The sequence below is a fragment of the Chionomys nivalis genome, chromosome 6 (genome assembly GCF_950005125.1).
Source record: "Chionomys nivalis chromosome 6, mChiNiv1.1, whole genome shotgun sequence".
Taxonomy (NCBI): Eukaryota; Metazoa; Chordata; class Mammalia; order Rodentia; family Cricetidae; genus Chionomys; species Chionomys nivalis.
In genome coordinates, this window is record NC_080091.1 from 98,902,531 (window position 1) to 98,928,541 (window position 26,011).

Sequence of the window (26,011 nt, forward strand, 5' to 3'; positions counted from 1 at the left end):
GCTTCTTTCCAAGTTGGCTGCTAGAATTTTATAGTCGCTACTGCTGAGTGTGCGGCATGAGAACATAACACCACTCTTCCCTGGTTGTTCCCATCTTATTTCATGCTTGTTGAGATGCTAGTGGCTTTGGGAGAAGGTTTTCTTTGCATGCGCTTGTTTTCACTTTGGCTCAAAAGACTGGTCCATTGCCATCTTTGGAGCCAAGTGTAGAAAGGAGTATCTGCCTTCCATAGACTTAACGGTGACCACTGAGCACAGGCCCAGTGGTGGACAGCTGACCAAGGATCACATCTCCCCTTTCATGTAAGCACGTTTGGTCAGAAGGAAAGACAGAAGACAGATACACACAAGCAAAGTAACAGCTCCCTGTTGGAAGGAAGGGATACCCAAGTGGCCTCTTCCTGCCTACAGTTCTCTGCTGCTTTGTCTCCTGGGAACAAGAGCCTATTTATAGTTTTGTTCTTCAGAGAGAAACAGGTATCATTCACATTTTGATTCTGGCATTAAATTCATGTTAGCCACATTAGTAATGGTCTTTTAATATCCAGAGATTCTACAGGAAAACATTTAATAAACTTAAAACGTTTATTGAATCCAATCAAAAGTATACAACTTTGGGATTTTTGCAATCCTAAACTTAAACAGAAATGAGGAGTTAATTCTCTGACACTATCTGGATCAGCTTTTTAACTGTGAGCCAGGGAACGAATATACAGTTCTTATTTTACAGTGTGTCTGCCCGAGTAAGAAAGACACCTTTTCTCTTGGCCTCCTGTGGATCTCCATAGCGTCTTCCAAATAAACATTAAGGTGTGATTTTGAGCTAAAGAGCAATGAAGATGCGTACGGCAAACGTGACAATGAGCGCAGTGGATGCTGTGACTGACGGGAGGAGCATTCTGCCAGAAGATGCCGAAGGGTGGCTCCGGGGGCCTGGAGCGGGGGCGGGACCCAGAGCTGTTAAAGAGAACACAGTCATGGACACGTCACTGGTGTGTACGGAGTATCCTCCACCTGTACAGACAGCGCCGCCGTGTGGACAGCAGCAGCCGAGTCAGATGCCTACTGAGATACCTGTCAGGTACTTGTTGCACATGCGTGCAGCTTCGAAGTTTTAGGCTAAATTTCTATAGGTATCAACAGGGCATACTGGTCTTGGTTTTGTTTTTTTTTCTCAGATTTCACAGGGTTTTCAAATCTATATAGACAACCGAGACAATTATTTCTTGCTCAAGTATACCAGAATTTCTTAGCAATGTTCTCTTTCCGTGTGCGTTAGATCATACGTTGTGTAAAGTTTACCTCAAGTGTCTCCTTTCAAATAACAGTGTGTGTGCGTTCATACAGATGCCCGTCACAGCTGGATACAACTGCATTTTTAGAACAGCGTCTAGAAACTGGCAAAAAAGCTTCCTCCACTACATGGCTTTGGAGAAATCTAGCTTGTTTACTCCACTTTAAACCTGGGGAATAAGCTTACACTCTGGTTTAAGCAGACTGCATAGGGAAGGGGGAGTTCTCAGAGTTTCTCCAACTGGGATGTGTATGAGACCAGTCAGGTTTCATAATAGACGAAGCCAAGAGAAACGGCAGTTTGTTAGGGCTTCATATGAGTTTGCTCGCCAGAGTTGCGGACATGCCAGTCATGTGGCTAGAGGTGGATTGGCAGCTCACTCGTGCGTCAGGCTGCTCTGCAGGTGAGTGGCTCTCAAGTGGCCGGTACTGCACCTGAGAGGCACCTAGATGCTGTCCAGGGTAGACTGCGGTGCTAATGGCTGAAGTCAGGTGCTAACTCTGCCACTGTTAGGGGTAGAGCTGAAATGCTTAGAAAATAGTCTTCAACAGCTAAGCATGGAGCCACCCTCTGCAGTCTTCGTGTGTGCCGCCTGACATGTAAATCCAGCACTCACACAATCTAGCAGCCTGCCATAGATTGGTTCTTTTCGAGATAGGATTTCTCTGTGTGGCCCTGGCTGTCCAGGAACTCACTCTGTAGACCAGGCTGGCCTGAAACTCACAGAGCTCCTCCTGCCTCTGCCTCCCAAGTGCTGGGATTAAAGGACTGTGCCGCCGCCACCGCCTGCTTTTCTGATAGTTTTAATTAACACTAAACAGTATCTACTGTCTGCTGCTTCACTTTGATCTTTTATGGAACAGCTTCCAGTATGCTCCAATCCAAATTTTCATAAAGAATATGTTTATGAATTTAGCATTTATGCATTGAGGCATATAACTATAAAACACAGTCAAAGCATGCCAATTCTTGTATAGGTAAGGTACATCTTACTGCAAATATAACTGCATATAACTATAAAATACAGTCAGAGCATCTAATTCTTGTATAGCTAAGGTACATCTTATTGTGGATCTTATTTCAGGGTTGGTGCGGGAGAATTGTCTGTATTCCGTCAATCATGTTTTAAATAAACGCTGATTGGCCAGGCAGAAAGTAGAGGCAGGACGATGAGAACAGAATTCTGGGAAGGAGGAAACCCATTCCTCCCAGTCCAGCCCGGACCACTGAGAAGCAAGGTGTAACCTGCCTGGCTGAAAGGTACTGAGCCACATGGCTAACATAGATAATAATGGGTTAATATAAGCTACAAGAGCTAATAAGACTGAGCTAATGGACCAATCAGTTTTATAACTTATGGAGATCTCTGTGATTTTCTTTGGGGCTTGCCGGCTGTGGGGTACTGGGTGGGACAGAAACCCCAACAAGCTGGCCCTTATTACTACACAGGGTGCTGTGAAGGCTTCATGAAATACTTGTTGATTTGAAAAAGGACTGCTTGAGAAAACAGTGTTCTATCTAGAGTCTCTAGACAGTGCCTATGTAAAGGAGACTGACGGGAGGGGCATCTTAGGCATGCATATACATGCCTGCAACTGTCAGCTTTTAATGAGAAAAAAATTAATATTTTTATATTTGAGCATTTATCGTCCAAAGAAAAGGAGGTATTTCTTACTAGGATTGTCAGCATTTCCTTGACGCTTGTCTTCTAGAACATAAAGAGATTCTGAGTTACTGCATTATATACACTTCTCCTGACATGAAAGATCTCATTAAGTTGGAACAAGCTGCTTCTCCCTTGGGAGTGGGCCTGGGGCCAAGGGAAACTGGTCCAGAGGCATATGTGAGGTTAAAGAAGGCTCTGGACACATTTGCTCTCTGAGAAATTTCCCCTGTGAGCGTGTGTTTTCATTAGAATAAATGTGAAGTCTGTTTACCAACCTTTTTTCTATATATTGAACTCAGATTCCCAGTACAAGCCACCCCGTCTCCCACTTACTGAGTGCCAGTGCATCATGGGAGCACAGCACCACACTGTTATCCTGGCAGAGGCAGCACGTCAAGGATGCATCAGGTGTCTGCGCCGACTGAGGTTCGATGTGCATGGAGAATCAGCTAATACATCCGTGAGGTCAATGTCTAACTTTGACATCTGCTCCTGATTGTGCTGTCCCGCCACCAGTGTGTGGCTAGCCTTAGAATACTGGTACCCACACTTCCATAATTTAGGAGTCCAGGGTATCAGTCAGGCTGTCTGCCGTCACCAGATTCCTGATCTACCTTGCTGGATTAGATGAGCCTGGCCTTTAAAGGCCTGCACTACACAGAGCTTTCCAGGTGGGGCACAAAACCAGTTAAAGAGAAGACACGCCACAGAAAGGCTGGTCCTGCAGGGTGTGCCGTGAATTCTCATTCCCACGCTCCATAGTGTATTCTTGCTTCTACACCCTACAGCTACTGATTTGCTTTGGAATAAAAGTACAGCTGGACACTGCTGTCCAGCATCAGGCCAGCTGGCCTCTTCTAGGCTTTAACAACCTGCTCACACAGAAGCAAGTTCTCAGCCCTTCCTCCTTCTAACATCAGGATGATGTGTCAGGAACTACAGCCCAGATGCCTTCCCCCAGATCCTGAGCTATCTGAATGATGATGTTAAAGAACTTAGAATTCCATGAGCCTCCCCACCAAGAAGAATTACCAGGTTTATTATCCATCCAGAGAGGATTTTCATCTGGTTCTAGCACTTTAATTCCTAAATAAAAAAAAAGACTTTTAGTTAATAAAAATGGCAGCTTCTATTTACTATTTGACTACTGTCAAATAGTTTGTGACATCAGATCCTCAGCCCTGCAAGGTGGAGTCATTCGTACCTTACGAGGGAGGGTGCTCAGATAAGTGAAGTTATTTACACAAAGTTACCAGAGGCAGAGGGGAATGTAATGCCAGGTCTGTCTACACAGACCCCATTAGTTCTCCACAGTCAGCCAGAAGCTGCTTTTCAGGTGGCCACAGATTAGACTGAAGACCCCGAAGAGCACTGTGCAAACTTAGGCCCAAAGAACGGAAGTGATGTAACGGGGACACTGCCACTCTAGATCAGTACAAAAGAGCTGCTAGACCTGCTTTCTGTGTGTGTTTTGTAAGTTAACTATGACATGCTATTTCTACATGGCCTACTGTCTTAAGACAGCAGTGACCAACAGTGGTCAGAACCATGGATGTGATGCTAAATCTAGGGATGTAGCTCAGTGGTAGAGTACTCATCAAGCATGCATAAGCCTAGGTTCAATCCCACTAAATAAGTGAATAATTAAACATTTAAACAGATGACCATGCCCATAATTAACAGAATATACTGGGGAAAAAATCTTGTAGATGGCTATATGAACCCAGAGGAAGGGGCTGTTAAGCATTGGTTGTGGTTTCATACTCCTTACCAATCACTGCTCCTGTGAAGTTGCTATGACAAGGTGGTCACATTTGAATTTGAAAGGTGACAGTTCCAAGCCACAGAGGCATCGTGACTGTTGAGCAAGATGATAAGATGTGCCCTCTTGTGTTCTCCCCATCACCGTGAAGTGCTGAGGGACTTCTAAGCAATCTTTCTGGAGTCCCAGCTCCATTTCTCACCACACTCGCCCCTGGCTAGCCCTCCTACTTTTAAAAGTACATGTTTCGTGGCTGCTGTGAAGGGCAGCTGACATCTGCCATGGTAAATACAGTGGAAGTCACCGAGGCAATGCAAGCCTCGAGGAAGAAACAGTAAAGGGCCCAGTCCTTCACTCACATGTGACTGTGCCAAGTTACTGGACCTGGCACGTGTAACCATGACAATGTCTCTGTCCTGTGCTGGCATGTTCTGCCGTCTAGTGTGTCCACCGGGCTTACCAGGAAGAAGGAAAGGTTCTGCAATATTCTTTCCTAAATAGAAGAATCTAAGTGGCCTCTGGTTGCTCCTGGGTCGTTTCCAACTCCTGGGTCATGAGCACTGGACACCAGCCCCAGGGCCCACTGCACTGTAGCTTCCGACTTTTGTTCATCCACACCAAACTTGAGGAGCTTGTGAACAGTGCCTCACTGAGCTGTGCCTGCCCCGGCAGAGTACTGTGTTTTGTTACTTGCAGGGCCCAGAGGAAGCCTGAGCCTGGATACGCAGCCAGTCTAAGCACCAGAGTATCTACAGAGCTTCAGGAAGGCCTGGACCCTCTGCAACCAGGTCCCAGCAAGCTGGCCAAGAGCCAAGTTCCAAACAGCTGGCTGTCCCGCCCAGAGCCAGTGCCCAGCATCCTGGGAAGGCATGGTGGGCACAGTCCACTCCAGAGAAAGCTGTAGAAATGACTGGCATGACGCTTAAAGCAAAACCTTTGAGTATCATCCCATGCTGGCATCGTCTGTAATGCTCAGACCAGCTCTTGAGTAAAGAGAAAATGACCTTACCTGGTAGTCCAGTGGAGTCGAGGCTTTTCCTACCTAAAGGCAGAAATAAATGCTGGTGTTTATCAGTTAAAGGCACTGCTACCATCCCCCATTGTCTCCCACCTCCAAACTTCAAATATGGAAGTCATAAGTGTCACAGCCACAATATGAATTCCAGTCCATAAGCCAGATTTCAGGAGCACCTATGATTTGGTTCTCATTGCTCCAAGTTTAGCTTCCTAACGTCCATCCATTTTTAAATGAAGCAGTACTGAGCTGAAGTCTGCTTGATGTAGCCCCACTCACACTGTAGGTATTAGGTCTGACTTTGGAGTCTTTGAGTATGCAAAAGATAGAGCTTGCATTTTATGAGAAGTAAGGATTAATGGGAAAATATTGCATCTGAAATATTGGTTCACTGAACAGAGCATTAAAAAACCCACTCAAAAGTGACATCTGTGCCATCTACAGTGGCTTAATAACATGGTAGCTAGTCTGACAGAGTAAGAAAGAATTCATTTACCAGGTTAGCCCCTGGCTCATTATTTCTAAGGTTAAGAATAAGAACTTTCTTGGGGGGGTAAAATCAATATGGAAGCCAATGCCTGGAATCCCAGTTTTGAGATGTAGAGACAGGAAAATCAGGAGTTCAGGATCATTTACTACATAGGAAGTTGGAGGCTAGCCTGAGCTACATGAGATCCAGTTACAAAATGAGACAAAACATCCGTTTTCCACATTAATGTAGATTTACATTGGGCTCTTTAGTGAAAGCTTTGAGAAACAACAGGGGACAAAATGACAAGAGAAGGGGAGACTCTAAGCCACCGAAGCTTAATTGATGGTGAGAGCTATGTCTCGTCACTAAGGATCGCACTTCAGGTAAGCAAAAAATTCTTCATTAAAGGTAAATCAACCCAGGGCCAGCAAGACAGCTCAGCAGGTAGAGACGCTTGCCACCCAACCTGCTGACTTGAGTCTCTGGAACCCACATAGTAAAAAGGGAACCAAGTTCTGCGAACTGTCCTCTGACCTTCACGAGTGGCTACATGTGGGTGCCCCATAATGTGGAGGGATTTGATCCCCAGTATGATCTTTTTTTTTTTTTTTTTTTTTTTTGAAAAAGATATATAGCCAGGTGATGGGGAGGCAGAGGCAGGCAGATCTCTGAGATTGAGGTCAGCCTGGTCTACAGAGCTAGCCCCAAGACAGCAAGGGCTATACAGAGAAACCCTGTCTCAAAAACCAAAACCAAAGTAAAAAAAAAAACAAAAAAACAAGATACACACACACATATGCAAAAAGATTCAAAGTAAATATACCAAAAATGTTACAAATTAATATCTGCGATCTGAGCTTTTTAATTTTTAATCCTTAATAATTTTCCATATTTTTCATTTCTACAATTACCATGTATTACGTATATGACCAGAAAACATATAAAACATATATAATGTATATAACACACACATATATACATACACACATATACAATATAAAATGAAAACTGTCAGAGACTTTGGATAGATTTTCACATTACCATCAGTGTGTATGTGTGTGTCTGGAGGTCTGCATACATGCTAGGCCAGCACTCTACTTAGTGAGCTAGACCATCAACTCTTACATTATTATAAGTGCTTTCTTGTATCTTTAAATGTTTTTTAAAGCCTAATTTCTAGGTTTAGTGTATAATAATGTTAATATTATTTAATAGTACGCAGCCCACATGAGTGGTTATATCAGAATGTCACAATGTGCTCTGGGTGCCACATAATGCCTTGGGTCTCTGGCCACTTGTCGCTCACCTGAGCTTGGTCAGCTGCTGAGCAGAGCCTCCGAGTCATGGCTTGTCCACAACTGGGTATCTTTCTGACTCCCTGGAGCCTCTTTTAAAGAAATGTAGGATTGCCTGGGTCCTGGGGTGTAGGCCTGCAAATCCCAGCTACTCAGAAGGCAGAGCAAGGTCAAGGACTTGAACTACAAAATGAGTTCAAGATCAGCTAATCTAATCAGACCCTGTCTGAGGTTTTGTTTTTTGTTTTGTGTTGTTTTGAAGACAGGGTCTCTTACCACCTGAAGATCTATATAGAGCAGGGTCGCTTCACACTCATACTACACACTTGCCGGTCTCTGCTGGGTTAAAGGTGAGCACCATCATGCTCAGCTCAGACTCTGCCTTCAAGTTCAAAACTAAAGTACAAAGAGGCGGAGGTAGCTCAGGTGAGGCACTTGCCTAGCGCGGTGCCTGAGGCCACAGTTCTATACTCAAGTTTCTATGTTGTCCTGGTTTCCGAGTTATAACTGGGTTAAAGGTAGAGTCACTTTTGAGGGTAGTGACACATTCTCTTGGATCACCCGTTAGGAAATCTGTCCCAGGGACTGGGGTGTATCTCAACAATAGTGTGCTTACCTAGCTTGCAGGGTGCCCAGGGTTTGATTCGAGGCACCATGGGAAAAAAGAAAATAGAAAAGTGTTCAATGATCTCTTCAGTAACTTGAGAACTTTGTACCCTGGCCCTAGAAGACAATAACATCTTTAGAAAGAGGAACTTTAAAGCTGGGGAGATGGCTTGGTGGATAAGGTGCTTGCCGTGCAAGCCTGGGTACCACATAAGAGCCAGGCGGGTGTGGGAGGTAGGGACAGGGGATCCCCAAAACACGACTAGTGAGAGCTTCATGTTCACAGGGAGAGATCCTGCCTCAGTATACAGAGGATTTCATGTTCACAGGGAGAGATCCTGCCTCAGTATACAGGAAGACACCTAGTATCAACCTCTGGCCTCCACAGACATGTTCACATGCATGCAGGCTTTCACATATATGTGGGCTCATACACACACACTCACACAGAAAAACATTTATTTCCATGTGCACATGTGTGTGCCTGAGTGGGTGTTTGTGTTCCACTTGCTCACAGGTATCTGTTCAGAGCCACTGAACTGGAATTTCAGACAGTAATTGTGAGCCACCCGCTCTGAAAGCTGAGACCTGAACCTGGTTTTCTAAAACAGCATAAGCCATCTCTCCAACCCACACTTCTTTTTTTCTTTCTTTTCTAATTAAAAACTTTGAACTAAGTTTTACTTTGGAGCATCCTCATCAAGTGGACATGAGTACACGTGTTACCTGGATCCACATACAAAGAATCCGCATTTTAATTTAGGAAAATTAAATGCTATTTGTTTTGTCAACAGGTCTGGATCATGCAGATTTGATCCAGAAAACCCTCCTCTGTTTTCTGGGATGACTACAGGTGTGAGTGCTGTGTTTGTTTTTAAAAATAGATTTATTTAATAAGTATACAGTGGTCTGTTTGCATGCATGCCTGCAGGCCAGAAGAGGGCACTAGATCTCATTACAGGTGGTTGTGAACCACCATGTGGATGCTGGGAATTGAACTCAGGACCTCTGGAAGTGCTCTTAACCACTGAGCCATCTCTCCAGCCCCTGTGTGGTTTTTATAAAGAATTCACGGATTGAACTAGTAAGCTAAGACGAGCTCTGGCTTCTCCCCACCCGCTCACAGCTTGCAAATGTTATGTCCCAGAGTTTGAGAGTGTCTTACCAGAGTCTTCCAGGTTCTGCCCTTCCAGATCTACATCACAAACAAGCAAAATGCATCAGTTTTACCAAGAGATCAAAAGAACTCTCAGGGACCAGGAGGCACATCACTGAATGCAAGTGCCACCTAGAGTCTCTATGTATGTGGGCAATGAGCTGGACACGTCTCCACTGCCTCCACTGAGGTAAAGCACAGAACTAGGCTCCTGGGGTGTCGAGGGGGCAGGAAAACAATGTCTCTTTGAATAGCTAGCTGAGGTCCTATGCAATGGTCAGAATTTGTGACCACAAGGGAACAGTAGGCGGGATTATAGGCAAGCCCTCAGGGCGTGAGCCAGTGGCTTTGCCTCTGGGGACAGGAGGCATCGCCCCAACAGAGAGAAAGTGGCACATTTAAAGGCAAGGATTTTTTTTTCTCTTCAATAAGAGAAATAATCCCAATGCAAAACCAAGAACCTGAATACAGACAATGAGTTCTCTGAGTCTCCACATGTGGAAACAGAAAAATCAAATCCCCTGTTGGTTTAGATCAAAATGAAGAGGAGATAGAGCAGCACTGTGGAGGGCACCTCCCAGGGTGGGCTTCACCCCCCACCCGTCTTCTGCTGGCCTTATGTTCAGCAGGCCCTTCCCTCACCACCCAAGGGGGAGGCTGTATGGCTTCACTGTTGCCAACACCGCCTAATTCTTCACCAACAGTGCTTGGCTGTACATCAAGATGCCATACTGTAAAATCTCAGAGCACACTTTCAAGATGGCTTCAAGTTCTGGTTTCCTATATGGTAACCCTAATTAACTCAACCTGTGTTCTCAACTAGGCTGAGTGTGCTCTGTGAACATACCAGGCATGGGAGTGGCACAGACGCTGAGAATTTACACTTGAATGTGGGTGTCGCCTGTGCTAATTCCAGCCATGGAATATAGAGTACACAGGGCCCCCCAGACTGGCCCTGGGTGAGCTCTGCGGGTGCCCCTGCGGGTTCTTTACTCCCCAGAACATTTGCTGCTGGGAGGGCCACAGAGTGACCGCAGGGGAGGAAGGCATTTCCCAGAACACAGTTTCCCTCCTCCTCCTGTTCTGCCAAGTTATCACCTTCACTCGGGTAGGAAGTGCATTTGCCCACAGGAGAGAGCTATTAGACATACTCACCAGGGTTGTAGATATACACCGGTTCAATATATTCTGAAATACAAACGTGTTCATCCATGTTACTGTGCCCAGATGCCATCCAAGGTCAGCCTGTTTTAAATACTAATAAGAACTCGAGCTGTCCTACATGGTTACAAGAAACATGAAATTTCAATTCAAAGACATGGAGATAATAGATTTTTTTTTTCTTTAACCCAGAGAATAATGCATAGAAAAGCTAGCCAGGAAGACAGCTAGAAATAGACTCTTGTTTTCAGGCATTTAAGGGAGGAAATCTTCCAAACGGTTCCCTGACAGCTTGTGTTAGTTGAAGGCATTCTTCACTCTGATAGCATTGTGGGCCCCCAGTAATGCTGAGCCGCCATACGTCAGTTTCCCGGGTGTTCCTCCTCCACCCTCCACCCTCCCACTAGACGTTATTTTTTATTACATTGTCCCATTCCCCCCTCCCCCCCAGTAAGCTGAAACCACCCATCGGATCCCACCAGGCCTTCTTTCTCTTTTACGCCACACTCTCTCCATTCCTCTCCCAAATGTTATTTCCTGAGATGCCAAAACACAGGCATTTAAAGTCTGGCTCTCTGCATGTGAGCCGTGTGGGAAATGGCTGAAGCTACAAGGGCCTTCACCAATCTCAGTCTGGAAGTTCCTGTAAGGCAGACGGCGTGAGAGTGGCTTGGACCCAGCACTCTCAAACACAAGTGTTAGAGAACAGCCATAGGCGAAAACCAGGACAGGCAGGGACAGCTCTCCCCAGGAAAGCAGCAATGACAGTGTGTGTCTTTAACCACCCCGCCCACCCCAGACTGACTCACTTTGCAAAGGACCCTGTGTAGATTGTTCTGTGATTCCCCTTTGGCCAGCACTGTCAATTCTCAAGAAAACTACCTTTAAATGGCCTCACCTTGCTGTAAAGTCCCTTCCAATACTTGAGATGGGCCCCAAAATAACTGTTTGCCCCCATTTCTCAGGGTGCTGACCTTTGTGTATAAACCTGGTTTTCTTCCTATTAACTCCCAATTCCTGAGAGTGGACAGAGAATAGACTTAGAGCCACTAACAAAAGCACACTTTAGCCTTAAGGGGTGATGGCTGACCATATGACAGTGTGACGTGGGGCGGGGGCGGCAATAGCAGCATTTGACCCGTACTTGTGAGGGAAAAAATAACAAAATTCCCATGATGGAGACGAGCATTTAAACATGTCTTACCTGAGTTTTTAACACACTTTTCATTTTTTAGACCTGAAACACAAAGATAAAATTTTAGACATAACCTACCCTAGTAAGTTTCAAATGATATGTGGCTATCAGCAATCTAATCTGTAAATGCCTAGCTTATCAGAGCCATACTTTAGTGGGGAGGCAACATTTTAGAAACCTAAATTTTTGTATTTACAGACCAGGCGTGAACCAATGGTATGAACTTTGACAAAACGCATACCTTCTGGATGTTCAATTTTACTAACAAATTACACAGTGACCACTGGTTGAGGCCCTTACCGGACTGCCATTTTACATTCTAGTCTATATCTGTGGTGAGTTACCTACGTCAGAGAAATGTACTTGTCTAACTGAATTCTCTCTGCAGATAACAAGCAGTATCCAGCCTTCTACGTGGCAATTCCTACCCTTACAAGAGCTATCTCAAACATATTTTCAACATCTTTTAACAATGAACAAAGATTCTCAGCTTCATATCAAAAGATAGTTGTCAGTCTCCCAAACACACTTGTGTATGTGAAAACATCTACGCTCCTGGAGGGTAGGAGCATGGCATCTAACATGACGCTTTTTTCTGATGGCTCTAGACACTCCTGGTGATGCTACGGCAGTACCACCAATGCTCCGGGGCTTCCTCTAGGCGAGAGACAGGACTCTGCCCGTCTGCCTAAGAGTGGGTCAGCGAGAAAATAGAAGATTTCAGTATAGGGCACGGAAGGCTGCCCAGGTGCCTCGTAAGCACAGGTCTGTGTACGCCATGGGGGCTGCCCAGGTGCCCCGTTAACACAGGTCTGTGTAAGCCACGGGGGCTGCCCAGGTGCCCCATTAACACAGGTCTGTGTAAGCCACGGGGGCTGCCCAGGTGCCCCATGGAGATCTGAATGCCTTGGTCTCTCTGTATCTGATTCACTGACTTAATGTTGAGGTCTAGTTGCCCAAGGATAAGCCCCTGAGAGACAGATGTACTTTTCTAATCAAATCCCGTTTTAGAGTTTAAGCCGGAAATCCAGGTAACTTGGTCTAATTTCCACGTGTCCAGGGAATAACGGGTCTATTAGAACCTGCCTGATGTCCACGCTGCTGCAGTCAACTCCAGTGAACCCAGAACAACCTGGGCTATCATAACTGTATCAACTGAGGCGGGAAGGCCAGCCCACTGTGGGTGGCACCACTCCCTGGCTAGGGTCTTGGACTGTGTAAATGGGGGAAAGAACCTAACAGTAGTAAGCCTTTGTCCTTCTGCTCTCTGAGTACACAAAGTGGCAATCAGCTGCTTCAAGCTCCCGCTGCTCTACTTCCCCCGTGATGGGGGCAGCCTGGGACTGAGAGCTTAAATAAGCCCCTCCCACTTAACCTGCTTTCATTGGAGTAGCTCACTACAGCCCTGGGAAAAGAATCTCAGCAACACCAAAATGCAAACCACACTGGTTTGTCTAGAACAGAACTGAGGCAAAGCTGAAACCAGTTCTGGAGACGCCTGCCCCATCTGGACTGCAGCAGGAGGAGCTGCTGCTGGGTCACACCTCACCTGGGGTTAGCTGAGACTTTCTAGGCCTATGGGGGGAGCGGGGCGGGGAGGGGAGGAAACAGGAAAAAGCTGAGGTATGGAAAGGGGTAATCGTCACCCACATGGACTCGCCTTACATCTGATTACTGAGTCAGTCTCAACACCGCTGACTAGGTCACACCCCACACAGAAGCTAACTAACGTATCATGAGCAAGACTATTAAGACAGCTTGGTGGCCTGACACACGCCTCACAGGGTAAAGTACTTGATGAGAGGCCTGAGAGCATCTCTGGAACCCAGGTAAAGATGGAAGAAGAGAGGCCACTCTGGAAGTTGTCTTCTGGCCTCCTTGGCAAAGCTGAGACATTCGTGTCCCCCCAATCATACAAGACATACAACAATTATTAAAAGATGCCTGATGATCATGATCATGACAAAAACACTTTGTATGACGATGCACCATCTTTTCAAATAATTACTCCAACGTTGGGCACATCTGTCTCATACTACTTAAACAATAAAACTCCCAGGTACTCCTTTCAACCAAGGGGTCCCTGTGAATAAACATAAGGAATGAAGGGGCACCACACCCTGAGAATCCCTGAGATGTCAGACATTGTACAGTCCTTACCCCCACTACTTTGCCCAGCAACCAGCTCAATGTGAGCCCCGCTACAAAGCCTGACATCTAAAAATAAAAAAAAAAAAAAAAAAGCACAGTTTGATGATAAAGCAGCCAGTCTTCAGGGTGAGCAGAACTAATCCTGCAGCCATGTGTCGCAATGGTATTAATTGTTCTTTGCCTTAGCGTGTGCTGGGCAGGACTACAATTGTCACGTGATCCTGGAGGAGACTACACCATGAAATGGACATACAGACTCGTCTGGCAGTCAGTCTACGGAGACACTCAGAACTGCATTCCTGAAGAGAGATCCACATGCAGCATCTCTCTATGAGCACATGCAGCAGACACATGTGAGCTCAGTGAGTATGCATGACCGCATCTGACAAACCCGCTCGGAGACTGACAAAGCACACCAGGTGTGGGTAACATGGTCTCTCCTGTGGCTGCTGGATCTACAAGCAAATCTTCTAAGGGAGGGGCCTATTTGTAAAGGACCAGGCTGCCAAATGAAAATCCCTCCTCGTGCACCCCCCGGCTGGATCTGGGTACACACACATGTAACCCCAGGTGAAGAAGAACGCCTCCCTCTTCACACAATGAGACCCTGTCTCAAGACAAAACAAAAACCACTATAAGAAAACCCCAGCTAGGGGCTGGAGAGATGGCTCAGCAGTTAAAAGCACTGACTGCTCTTCCAGAGGTCCTGAGTTCAATTCCCAGCAACCACGTGGTGGCTCACAACCACCTATAATGAAATCTGGTGCCCTCTTCTGGCCTACAGGCAGGATGCTATATAAATAAATAAATCTTTAGAAGAAAAAAGAAAAGAAAATCCCAGCTGGACAGTGGTGGCGCACGCCTTTAATCCCAGCACTCAGGAGGCAGAGGCAGGTGGATCTCTGTGAGTTTGAGGCCAGCCCCGTCTACAGAGTGAATTCCAGGATAGGCAGGACTATTACACATAGAAACCGTTGAAAGGAAGGAAGATAGATAGATAGATAGATAGATAGATAGATAGATAGATAGATAGATAGATAGATAGATAGATAGATGATAGATAGATAGATGATAGATAGATAGATAGATAGATAGATAGATAGATAGATAGATAGATAGATCAATCGATTGATCAATCAGGTTCTGGGATGACGTGTTGTTTCTCTGCTCGTTGGTCTTCTTCTCTAAGCACTGCAGGGCCACGAGGAACCCTACAGCTTGAGCTTTCTCTTAGGGATTCATAACTGACCCACGGCCCCCCAAATCCAGTTACAGTTATCTGACGGTGTCACTTTTCAGGAGGAGGCGTTTAGTCTGGTCACACAGCTGACATTCCATCATTACCAGATTTTCCAGAAAAACATCTAAGCTGGTTGCCCTGCTGCAGTCTCTCTCAGGAAGGAGAAGGGTTTTACTCTTACTCTTTCCTTGGCTTCACAGAAAGACTAACCAGGAATTAGTCTCTCTATTTCCTAACAAATAGAACTAGGTTGGTTGTTTGTTTGGCTAGTCAGTTTTTCTTTTTTTTTTTTTTGGTTTTTCGAGACAGGGTTTCTCTGTGGTTGTGGAGCCTGTCCTGGAACTAGCTCTTGTAGACCAGGCTGGTCTCGAACTCACAGAGATCCGCCTGCCTCTGCCTCCCGAGTGCTGGGATTAAAGGCGTGCGCCACCACCGCCCGGCTGCTAGTCAGTTTTTCTAAGATCCACACTCTATGTTGATGCTAGAAATCACAGGTAAGTTCTCAACAGGACTATGGCAGCATGCTAAGTTTAGTAAATTTCAATACCCTTTTGAAACATTGCCTTTTCCCATCAAGAACCATAGCCTTTTGTCTGTATGTCCCGTCCGTCCCCGTCCCCCCCCGTCCCCCCCCGTCCTCCCCCCGTTCCGCCTGTCCCCCCCCCCCCTCGGTGCTGGAGAGTGGCTGGTACTCAAGGGCCTATGGCTTGCTAGCAAGTGTTCTACCACTCAGCCACACCTAAGGAAGTTCTGACTGTACACTCCCATTGGCTGTCTCTAGATGGTAGCACAGAGCTAGTTTATGGCTAAACCCTGCCCTCAGCCTTGCTTTCAATCATGAGGCAAAAGCAGTAGCTAACTTGGTGGGAGCCCTGCAATCATGGTACAGATGAGCCCCCACAAGCGCCCCCTTTGGCTTGGCTGAACACTGACCTGGGAAACGGCCTCCCCTCGTTCTAATTCTCCTCCTACACAGACAGGCTCACACAGCGCCAGGAGAGCCTTGAGCCCCTGACGTTCAGAATCAATGCACAAGGTCATCTTTCGGTTTCTTTTGTTGCATCACAACTCATCTCACAAACATGGACTCTGTGGGTTTCACTGCCCACCCCAGCCATCAGCTTGGTACCAGTGCTAAATATGGTTGGTGTCCAGAGCTTTTATATAACCAGGGCCTCCATAAACGGCATTTGCCTGAATGCATCAGGGGCACCAAAATAGGTATGATTTCTACAGTCCAGCTGCGACTGGGATTCTGACTGTGATGTTCTAGAGAAGTTAAACACATTCAGTGGGGGAAGGAGTGGAGGCCGTGATTTATAGCTTACTCGTTTCCATGTTCCCTTTCCCCAGAGTTGAACCTTCTATGGCCTCAGTCACCAGTGGTCAGCTGAAGCCTGCAAACAACTTTTCGAGAGAGATGGCATTTGCAGAAGGCCTAGTACAGCATACAGCTGTAATTATTCTATTATTATTAAACTCTTACTGTACCTAATCTATAAATTGAGCTTTCTCATGAGTGTGCATGTATAGAAAAATACCCAGTCCATGCAGGGTTTGCAATTACCCATGGTTCCAGGCACCCACTGGGGGTCTTGGAACATATCATCCCCATGGAAAGGGAGAAATAACAAGTAACTCAACTGTGGCCAATTTTAAGTCATGGTGACGCTGTAATGGAGGAGGAACAGGAAAAAGATGCAACTCCGGTATAAGCTGGCTCTGGCTGTCCTGGTTTGGGGCCATGGCCAATAGATAAAGGGTGAAGGGGATGGATGTTTTAATATAATCTGTTTGCTTGTGTTGACATCACCCAAGAAGAATGGTCGGCATCAGATGTAACAGGTGCCTAGAGTGATTAAGGGGCTATTCACTCTCAAAAACAAGGAAAGTACAGGAGGGAAGTGGAAGGCCCTGAGAACACTTCCTGAAAGCCTGCAACCTCAGCCCAGCAAGGGCTGCAACCTCGGCCCAGCAAGGGCTGCAACCTCGGCCCAGCAAGGGCTGCAACCTCGGCCCAGCAAGGGCTGCAACCTCGGCCCAGCAAGGGCTGCCTGGCTTCTGTCTGCATCCCTCTCCTCAGCATGACTTCTGTCTGCATCCTGACTGAGCATCCCTCTCCTCAGCATGGCTTCTGTCTGCATCCCGACTGAGCATCCCTGTCCTCAACTTGGCTTCTGTCAGCATCCTGATTGAGCATCCCTGTCCTCAGCATTGCTTCCCAACTGAGCATCCCTCTCCTAAGCATGGCTTCCATCAGCATCCTGACTGAGCATCCCTCTCCTAAGCATGACTTCTGTCTGCATCCCGACTGAGCATCCCTCTCCTCAGCATTGTCCTACCCACCCATTTATCTCCATGCACTGGGCACAAGAGTCAAGGCCTAAAGTCTTCCCTGTGTCTGAAACCAACTGTAGCGTTCACTGCTAGTCCCAGCAGCAGAGGGTTTGGGTTCAGTTAGTAGCCACATAGACCCAAAGACCAGCTCCTTGCTAACTGTGTATGCAGACGAATGCAAGGCGGTGCACACAACAGGAAGCAGTCAATGTCTTCTCAAGTGAAGTCCTCTAAGTGGTCTTTAGCCCCACCCTCCTTAATTGTGGGAGACGACTTGAGACACAGTAACTCCTGAACAGACCACTGTTGGGCAGATCCGTCCCCGAGTCCTGTTGCTTCCAGCTCCACAAGGAGAGAAACCTGGACATGCGGCACCGCTTTGAGGAAGTTTGAAACCATGGCGTTCTGCCCCAGGAACTTAGGTCCCTTCCTAATCCTCCTGCTGGCATGTACTTCACCATCTAAGGCTTTGTTTACCACAGGCAGTGTTGGGTATAGTGCCATCATTCTGCCCTTAGCACATTACAAAAAACCAGCTACAAAGAGATCCAGTCATTCTCATCGGAGGGAGGATAGTGGGGTTATTTTTAACTCTGTATTCACATACAGCAAAACACAAAACCTTAGCATCCAGAATGCTGCAAATAAAGAGAATGTCCTAAGACTTCCAGAATAAAGTGATCAGCTCTTCGGCTGGGATCCACATAGCTCAGTGCTAAAGGACTTTCCTAGCATGTTCCGGCCTCAGCAGCATAAAAACTTTGACAGCAAAACCATCAAAAAAAACCCACACCAGGACTCATCCAAAGTCTGGACAATCAGAGTGATTCTGCACAGCCCTGTCAAGGAGCCGGTAGCCTCAGCTGGAAGGGATGGCAAAGCCTTCCCCAAGGACCAAGTGTGTTAGTGTACAGACAATGGCTGCCACAGCTTTGTCCCCTCAGGTGTTTAGAGCCTGTGGACCTGCAGAGACCCTCCACCTGAGATGAGCTAGGCCTGGTCCCTTGATCCAGCTGTACACCACAAGCCCCAGCCCCTTATTATCAGCATGTAATAACCCCACCTGCCAGCCAGCTCAGCTGTGTGCAGTACCCCCTTCAATCTACATAACAGCATGCTGAGTTTCTAGGGTGCTGGGGTTTCTCATTGAGAACCAGACCGCTCGATCCTAGCTATTTCTCTCTGTGTCTGTCTGTCTGCTTGCCTGCTTCTCTGTCTTGTCTTCATTCCCTTCCCACCTCCTAGTCGGGTCCCAAGTCCCTAGAGCCACGCAAGGACATGGAAGGTTACAGAAACTATTATCGGAGCTTAAAGGCAGATCACACAGGTGGTCTTAGGAAATTTGCCTCAAGGTACCATTTCTCAGAAAACTGTGGTCATCACTTGCCCTCTCCCCAAACAAAGGAGTAACTTGGGGAAGATGTGAAAATCGTGAGCGGGACTGTGTGGGGAGAAGCACAACCTCAGGCTGGTGGTGCAAAGAGACTGTAGGACCTTCAGTGAGCCTAGGAGCACAGCCCAGAGCAGGACATGGGAATCCGGGCAGGTACATCCAGGGGGCAGGGGGTGATGAATATATGGAGAGATCGTATGTCCAGGGGTGGGAAGATGGATGTACAGGAGTGATTGCTATTTCTACCATAGGATCTGGGATAAATTATTAATATGATATTTAAAATGAAGTCATAAATCACCCCAGCAAAGGAAGTACTACGAGGTTGGGGGAGGAAACAAAACCAACAACAAAAAACCCCCGCCAATCTACTACACACAGACGATGGTGGAGTCACCAGACTATTGCGGAAGGAGACAGTAGTCACCGGACCCTTTGTGGTTACTGACCTAATAACTGGCTTCTTTTGGAGGCGCAATCTCTGAATATCCCAGGCTAGACCCAAACCCAAGATCCTCATCCTTTTCCTGCATGCTGGGATCACAGATGGGCACCAGCATCCTAGGCCATTTCTAATCCCCTTCCTTCCTGTATTACAGAGGCGGCAGAAGTGATTTCCTCCTTCCTGTATGAAGTGGTCAGTGGTTGGTTGGTGTAGCTCCCACATTTCTGAGACACAGGTAGAACTCTGGCTGACAGTCCCCCTCCTGTTTCTGTCTTGGATACAAACCGATGCCTGGACGCAAATTACAACGCAAACGCGAATTCCCAAACCAGGGCACAGAAAGACAGCCTGAGTTACTAAGGACATAGAGGAGCCATGGTCCCCGAAAGCCTGGATGTAGCCAGTGAAAACTATTAGGTTTTCTGCTAAAGCTGACAGAAAGATGACTCTTTAGAATCCTTGGGAACCGCAACCCGGGGTCTTGTGCAAGCAAGGCCAGCGCTCTATCACTAACCTATTGCTGTCTGAGACAGGGTCTCGCTAAATTGCCCAGCCTGGCCTTGTACTCCAGGTAGGCCTTGAGCTCGACCCTTCTGCCTCAACCTCCTGAGAAGCTGGGATTACAAGAAACATGGTACAAGAAAGCTAAATACTCTACTGGAAATATTTAGACCACATCTAAAAATATTTAAATCCAGAAATAATAAAAGCATGCTATTCATTTACAAACATGATGGTGTAGACCTGAAAAAAAAAATAGCAACATGATTTAGAATGGATACCAGCGAGGCCTGGAAACGGGATGAACTGTTTTTACTGTATGACTTGTAATGGGATTTCTCAACACCAGTACTGCTGACATTTTAGACCAGATAATTCTTTGTTTTGGCAGGGTCCGAAGAATTGTTTAGCCATTCCTGGCCAACAGCAATCCCACCTCTTCCTGAGTTGTGACAACCAAAAATGTTTCTGATCATTGCCAAACCCTGCAGGGCAACATGGGCTTTTCTTCACCTCTGGATTGCTTTGTTTTTTAATTTTGGTTGTTAAGTATGCGTATTAGACAACACCCGAGCTGTGGATAAGACACGGTCCAAGAGTGTGATACTGCAAAGGTCTGGTGTTGTCTCTCCTTGCAAGCACACATTGCTCTCCTGGGCCTGCACCCCACTCTTTTCTCCCAGACACCTGTCTGGGCCTGCACCCCACTCCTTCCCTCCCATACACTTCTTGGGGCCTGCACCTCACTCCTTTCCTCTCAGAAAAACCCAGATCACGACTGAGACACTTACCCCCAAGGTATGCACACTCGTAGTAGCTGCAGGTCCTGTTCATGCTCTGGAGAAGAAGGTTATTGCTGGTTCCTTCCTGCGACACTTGAAAAACCTCACTCAGAGGTATTAAAACAACTCCTCCTCTTTTTTTCTCAAAAAATCTTCCCACGTCAACCCCATAGCAGGTGTAGATGGTTAGCAATGGTTCGTTGCCAGCTGTCGGGGGTTTGGCTGAATATGCCAGTGTGAAGTTGCCCAGCCGGGCTTGGGTTTGCTCTTCGAGTATGGAAGTGTCTGGGCGTGTGAGGTACACCACCTCTTTGTAGCTGTCCTCACAAGGTCTTCTCAGCATCTGCAGGGCTCTTGCCAGGTAAAAATGAAAGGCCTTGAAGTGAAAGTCATAGATGTAGTCTTTCCGGGACTGGCCCATCAACGTCACAGCCCTGTTGAACTCGTGGTAAAAGGGAGTCTGTGCTTGAGCCTCCGTTACGAATGCCGTCAGGGCTATTCCATGGGGATCCTTGAAGTTCATGGGGGGCGAGATCTGAGCCTTCCGAGATTTCCACAGGACCTCTGCATTGCCCCACACAGTCTCCAGGAGTGCATGGTTTGCCCTCTCCTCCTTGAGCAGCTGCGGAACATACTTAATTTCCATCCTGGTGCTGCACTTCAGGTATTCGTCGTCAAAGGAATTCTCCGCCATGTCTAATACTTCCGCCTTCACCTTCAAAGCAAAAGGAGAGGGACACTCTTGAAATCAAACTTCTATTTGACATGATTCTCTATGGCCGTTTGTGGGCACTTCCGCCTCAGGCACTCCTAAGGCCGTCTTCTCTCCTGGCCTCACAAGCACCCCCTTTCTGTGTGCTGGCACTAAATGCTCCCTATGAATTACCTCGCATGATGCTCACAGGAACCCTCGGGATGGGTACTATCACTAACACCCTTTTATTTTAAAGGTTTATTTTTAGTTTATGAGAGTTAGTGTTTTGTGTGTATGCATGAAGTCATCATAGAGTGCCTGGTGCCCGAGGAGATCAGAAGGCGGTGTAACTGGAGTTACAGGTGGTTCGTGAGTCCTGCAGGTGCTGGCAACCCATCCCAGATTCTCTGTAAGCACATCTGTTGGGTCAAGCGGTGGGCTGAGTTCGGGCCGCCCCAGCTCCCTCATGGCTAGCTTATGCCCCGAAATAATTACACGGAAACTGTATTCTTTTAAATACTGCTTGGCCCATTAGTTCTAGCCTCTTATTGGCTAGCTCTTACATATTGATCTAACCCATTTCTAATATTCTGTGCAGCACCACGAGCTGGCTTACCAGGAAAGATCTTAACCTGCGTCTGTCTGGAGTGGGAGAATCATGGCGACTCACTGACTCGGCTTCTTTCTCCCAGCATTCTGTTCTGTTTACTCCACTCACCTAAGGGTTGGCCTATCAAATGGGCCTAGGCAGTTTATTAATTAACCAATGAAAGCAACAGATTAGAAAGAAATCACTCCTACATCACACATGAGGTGCTCGTGGCCACCCATCTCTCTGGCCCCAAGCCTGCCTTCCACTCTTTTCTTTAAAGAGAAGGAAACTAAGATACTGAGACATGGTATTGGTATTTGACCCCAGACACTCTGGTTCCAGAGTTCTACCTTCTTAACCAAAATGTTCTGTTGCTTCTAAAACGTTAGAATGTTCCAATGATGAGGTCCACATGTAACACCTTTAAAAGAGTCCAGTTTTGCTAAACAAAAGAAAACATTTTCCAAAGAGACAACTAAGTGGGCCAGCTCCGGACGTGGTTCCTGGCCATAGGACTTCCAGATGGGTGTCACTGGGACGCTCATGCTCCCGGGTCTGTCCGTCAGTTTCTTGAGCTTCAGAGATCAAGTCCTTTGGGTCTCACAGCTAAGAAATGCAGTTTGCTCTGTAGCACAGAGTGTACCAGAGTTCAGCCTGAGTTCCAAAGCGTGATCTATCTTGAAGACAGAAACATAAGACATCAGACCTGAGACAGCCTCCCACATTCCTCACACCACATCAGGGTTGATCCAATATGTCCCTGTCTTTTCCCGAGGCCTCAGGGCAGTCTTGACATGTCTAATTTTAGATAGCAAGCCTTTCTGGCCAGACACCAGAGCTGATTGTGTGTTCTGAACAGTGCGTGCCTTGCGGTGGGCAAAGCTCCTAAATGCCATTGCCATTCAGGACAGATGAATGGACAGTGGGGGCAGGTACGGAAGGCAAGAAGAGCGAGCTGACATAGCCACCTTTAGGTGGCTCATGGCGAGGAACTTCAACTACCAGAAGTTCATTTTAAATATGTGGAAATTACCTTGGTGACTTGGAAAAGAAGCCAGTTATATGGGAAAACATTAAAAGATATTAATATGATGTGAGGCAAGCCAGTACTTGAAAGGCAAATTAAAGCCACACAAGGCACCGCATCCTGCCCACCCGAAAGGAAATAACGACAAAACAATCCAAGGGCAGAACAGGAAAATGAGAAGCAAACACGAGGCGGCTGAGTTGGTGCCCTAATCCAGGCTGGAGGGAGTGACGTAGAGGGCCGCCAGTGGGGAAGGTGCTGCAGAGAACTTCAAGAACTTAAACAGGAAGTTATGCTAACCCAGCGACCCTACTCTACATATGACCCATGAAACGTATGTTCACAATAATGTGCAATTCTGTCATGCAGTATAGCACAGCCTGGCTAATCCACGTTCACTTACATAGGTAAAACTAGGCATTCATGTAAATACTACATAAGGCTAGCAACAGTGCTTGTATGAGTCCCCAGAGAATAAATATATAAGAGAATTGGAAACATTTATACAGAAACCCATACACAGAAATTCTTGCCAATTCTATTCATAGTCAGCATAAAGTTGAAAGACCCAAAGGTCTGATTGATAAACAAAATGACCCAGCCATGTGATGGCATTAGTGTTCACAAATGAAAAGAATGAGATACTACGATATGATGCAACATGAATGGGCTTTGAAAATAGTGTGCTGAGCCAAAGAAACCAACCACAAAAGCCATATGATGCAAGCTTCCAGTCTGTTGGTGTCCATAAATCTCACCGGCTGCCTGAGAACACGGGAGGAGGGCAGTGAACTGACTTCCCAGGAGCAAAGTGCTTCTCAAGAGGGGTGATAAGCTATGCCACCCCACAGTTACTGCTGGACAACATCGCAGAGACACTAAGAACCACTAAAGGGTGTGGCTTAAAATGTTTTTAAGGGGATCTCAATTATATGTCTGTCTTAGTTAGGGTTTCCCTTGCTGTGAAGAGACACCATGAGCACAGTGACTCTTATAAAGGAAAACGTTTATTTGAGGAGATGGCTTGCAGTTTCAGAGGCTTAGTCCATTATCATCATGGCAGCGTGTAGGCAGACATGGTGCTGGAGAAGGAGCTGCTACAGGCTGATATGCGGGCAACAGGAAGTAGACTGTCTCACTGGGTGTGGCTTGAGCACATATGAAGCCTCTAAACCCACCTCCACCGTGACATACTCTCCCCAGCAAGGCCACACCTACTCCAACAAGGCCACACCTCCCATTAGTGCCACTCCGTTTGGGGGCCATTTTCTTTCAAAGCACTACATTCTACTCCCTGACCTCCAAAGGCTTGTAGCCATATAATACAAAGTGCATTCAGTCTAACTTCAAAAGATCCCAAAGTCTATAACAGTTTCAAACTTATTTAAAAGTCTAAAATTCAAAGTCTCTTCTGAGATTCATGCAATCCCTTTAACTGTAAACCCCTATAAGATTGAAATAAAACAGATCACATACTTCCAATAAACAATGACACAGGATATGCATTACCACTTCAAAGCACAGGGGAGAGAGCACAGTGAGGAAACACTGGACCAAAGCAAGACCAAAAACCAGCTGTGCAAACTCGAGACTCTGCATCTCCAAGTCTGATGTCAAAACAATCTTCACATCTCCGACTCCTTCCAGCTTTGTTGACCACACCACACTTCTTCCTCTTGGGGCTGGTTCCACTCCCTGTTAGCAGCTCTTCTTGGCAGGTATCCCATGAATCTGACATCTCCAACATCTTGGGTTCTCCAAGGCAATCCAGGTTCCAACTTCCTAGTTCTAGGCCATTCCATGCAAAGACACCCTGACACATGCCTGGCCTTGGCGGCTTTTCTTAGTCAGGGAGGAAGGTTCCATAATGCCTTTCTTCTATCCTTGACTCTAAAGCCAGAACCACATGGCTGAAGCTGCCAAGTTCTGTTGCTTGCTGGGGCTAAAACACAGCCCCCTCATTCAATTACATCTTCACCAGCTTTCTGCCCTTCACCGCCTAAGCCTGGCTGTCCTGAGACTGGATCTCTAGACCAGGCTGGCCTTAGACTCAGAGATCCACCAGCCTCCACCTTCCCAGTGCTGGCATTAAAGGTGTGCATCTCCACACCAGGCTCTAAGCGTTCCTTTAGTTCCTTTTCACAAGTTGGAAACTTGACTGGGTGCTGGGTGGGATCTTGCCCTGAGGTCACCACCCCCTTTAATCCATTTTTTTTTAATTTGTTTATCTCCTTGGACACAGGACTTAGCTCCATTCCACTTCCTGGTGCTCCTTTTCTTCTCAAATAACTTTCCTTGCTCAGCTTGCTCCTTTTCACTATGCATCCTCATTAGAGTTAGCACCAGTAACCACCCAATAGAGCATACACTAGGCTGCTCTGAGATTCCTTCTGCCAATGAAATTAATCTAAAACTCTTCAGGCAAACTTACCAGGCAAGGGCAAAAAGCAGTCATGTTTTTCACCAAAATATCACAAGAACAATCTCTAGGCAACACGCCGAAATTCTTCCTCTCTGAAAGTGGGGCCAGCTCTCCACACCACCGTCTTCCAGGCCAGCTCTCCACACCACCGTCTTCCAGGCCAGCTCTCCACAGTTCAACCACACTCAGCACCACCGTCTTCCAGGCCAGCTCTCCACAGTCAAATCACTCAGCACCACCGTCTTCCAGGCCAGCTCTCCACAGTCAAACAACACTCAGCACCACCGTCTTCCAGGCTCTTACTAGGATGGCCCATGGCCCGTTAAGCAGCACTTAACGTGTTTAACTGCCTTCCTTAGTTTCCACAGTCCCGAGGGTCATATTCCTTCAGACAAAAGCATGCTCAGGCCTTTCACAGCAACACCCTAGTCTCTGGTACTAACCTCTGTCTCTGTTGCTGTGAAGAGACACCATGAGCACGGCACCTCTTATAAAGGAAAACATTTAACTGAGGTGGGTTTACAAGTTTCAGAGGCTTAGTCCATTATCATCATGGCAGTGTGCAGGCAGACACGGTGCTGGAGAAGGAGCTGCTACAGGTTGATAAGCAGCCAACAGGAAGTAGACTGTCTCACTGGGTGTGGCTTGAGCATATATGAGCCTTCTAAACCTGCCTTCAATGACACACTTCCTCCAACATAACCACACCTACTCCCACAAGGCCACACCTCCTAATAGTGCCATCCCATTTGGGGGCCATTTTCTTTCAAACCAGCACAATGCCTCAAGTTAAAGAGCTAGCAAC

General features: G+C 46.7%; 1 protein-coding gene across 1 annotated transcript in view; it reads right to left on the minus strand.

The window, feature by feature from the left end:
- Positions 1-280: 280 nt before the first annotated feature.
- Positions 281-26,011, minus strand: part of Art3 (ADP-ribosyltransferase 3 (inactive)) — an 88,555-nt gene continuing 62,824 nt past the window's right edge. Inside the window, exons 3-10 of the mRNA XM_057772614.1 lie at positions 20,481-21,186; positions 11,632-11,664; positions 10,422-10,454; positions 9,276-9,305; positions 5,732-5,764; positions 3,993-4,046; positions 2,970-2,999; positions 281-957 (exon numbers count right to left, since the gene is read on the minus strand). Coding sequence (XP_057628597.1) covers positions 824-957; positions 2,970-2,999; positions 3,993-4,046; positions 5,732-5,764; positions 9,276-9,305; positions 10,422-10,454; positions 11,632-11,664; positions 20,481-21,186 — 1,053 coding nt within the window. The 3' untranslated portion in view covers positions 281-823. The remainder of the gene's footprint in view (positions 958-2,969; positions 3,000-3,992; positions 4,047-5,731; positions 5,765-9,275; positions 9,306-10,421; positions 10,455-11,631; positions 11,665-20,480; positions 21,187-26,011) is intronic.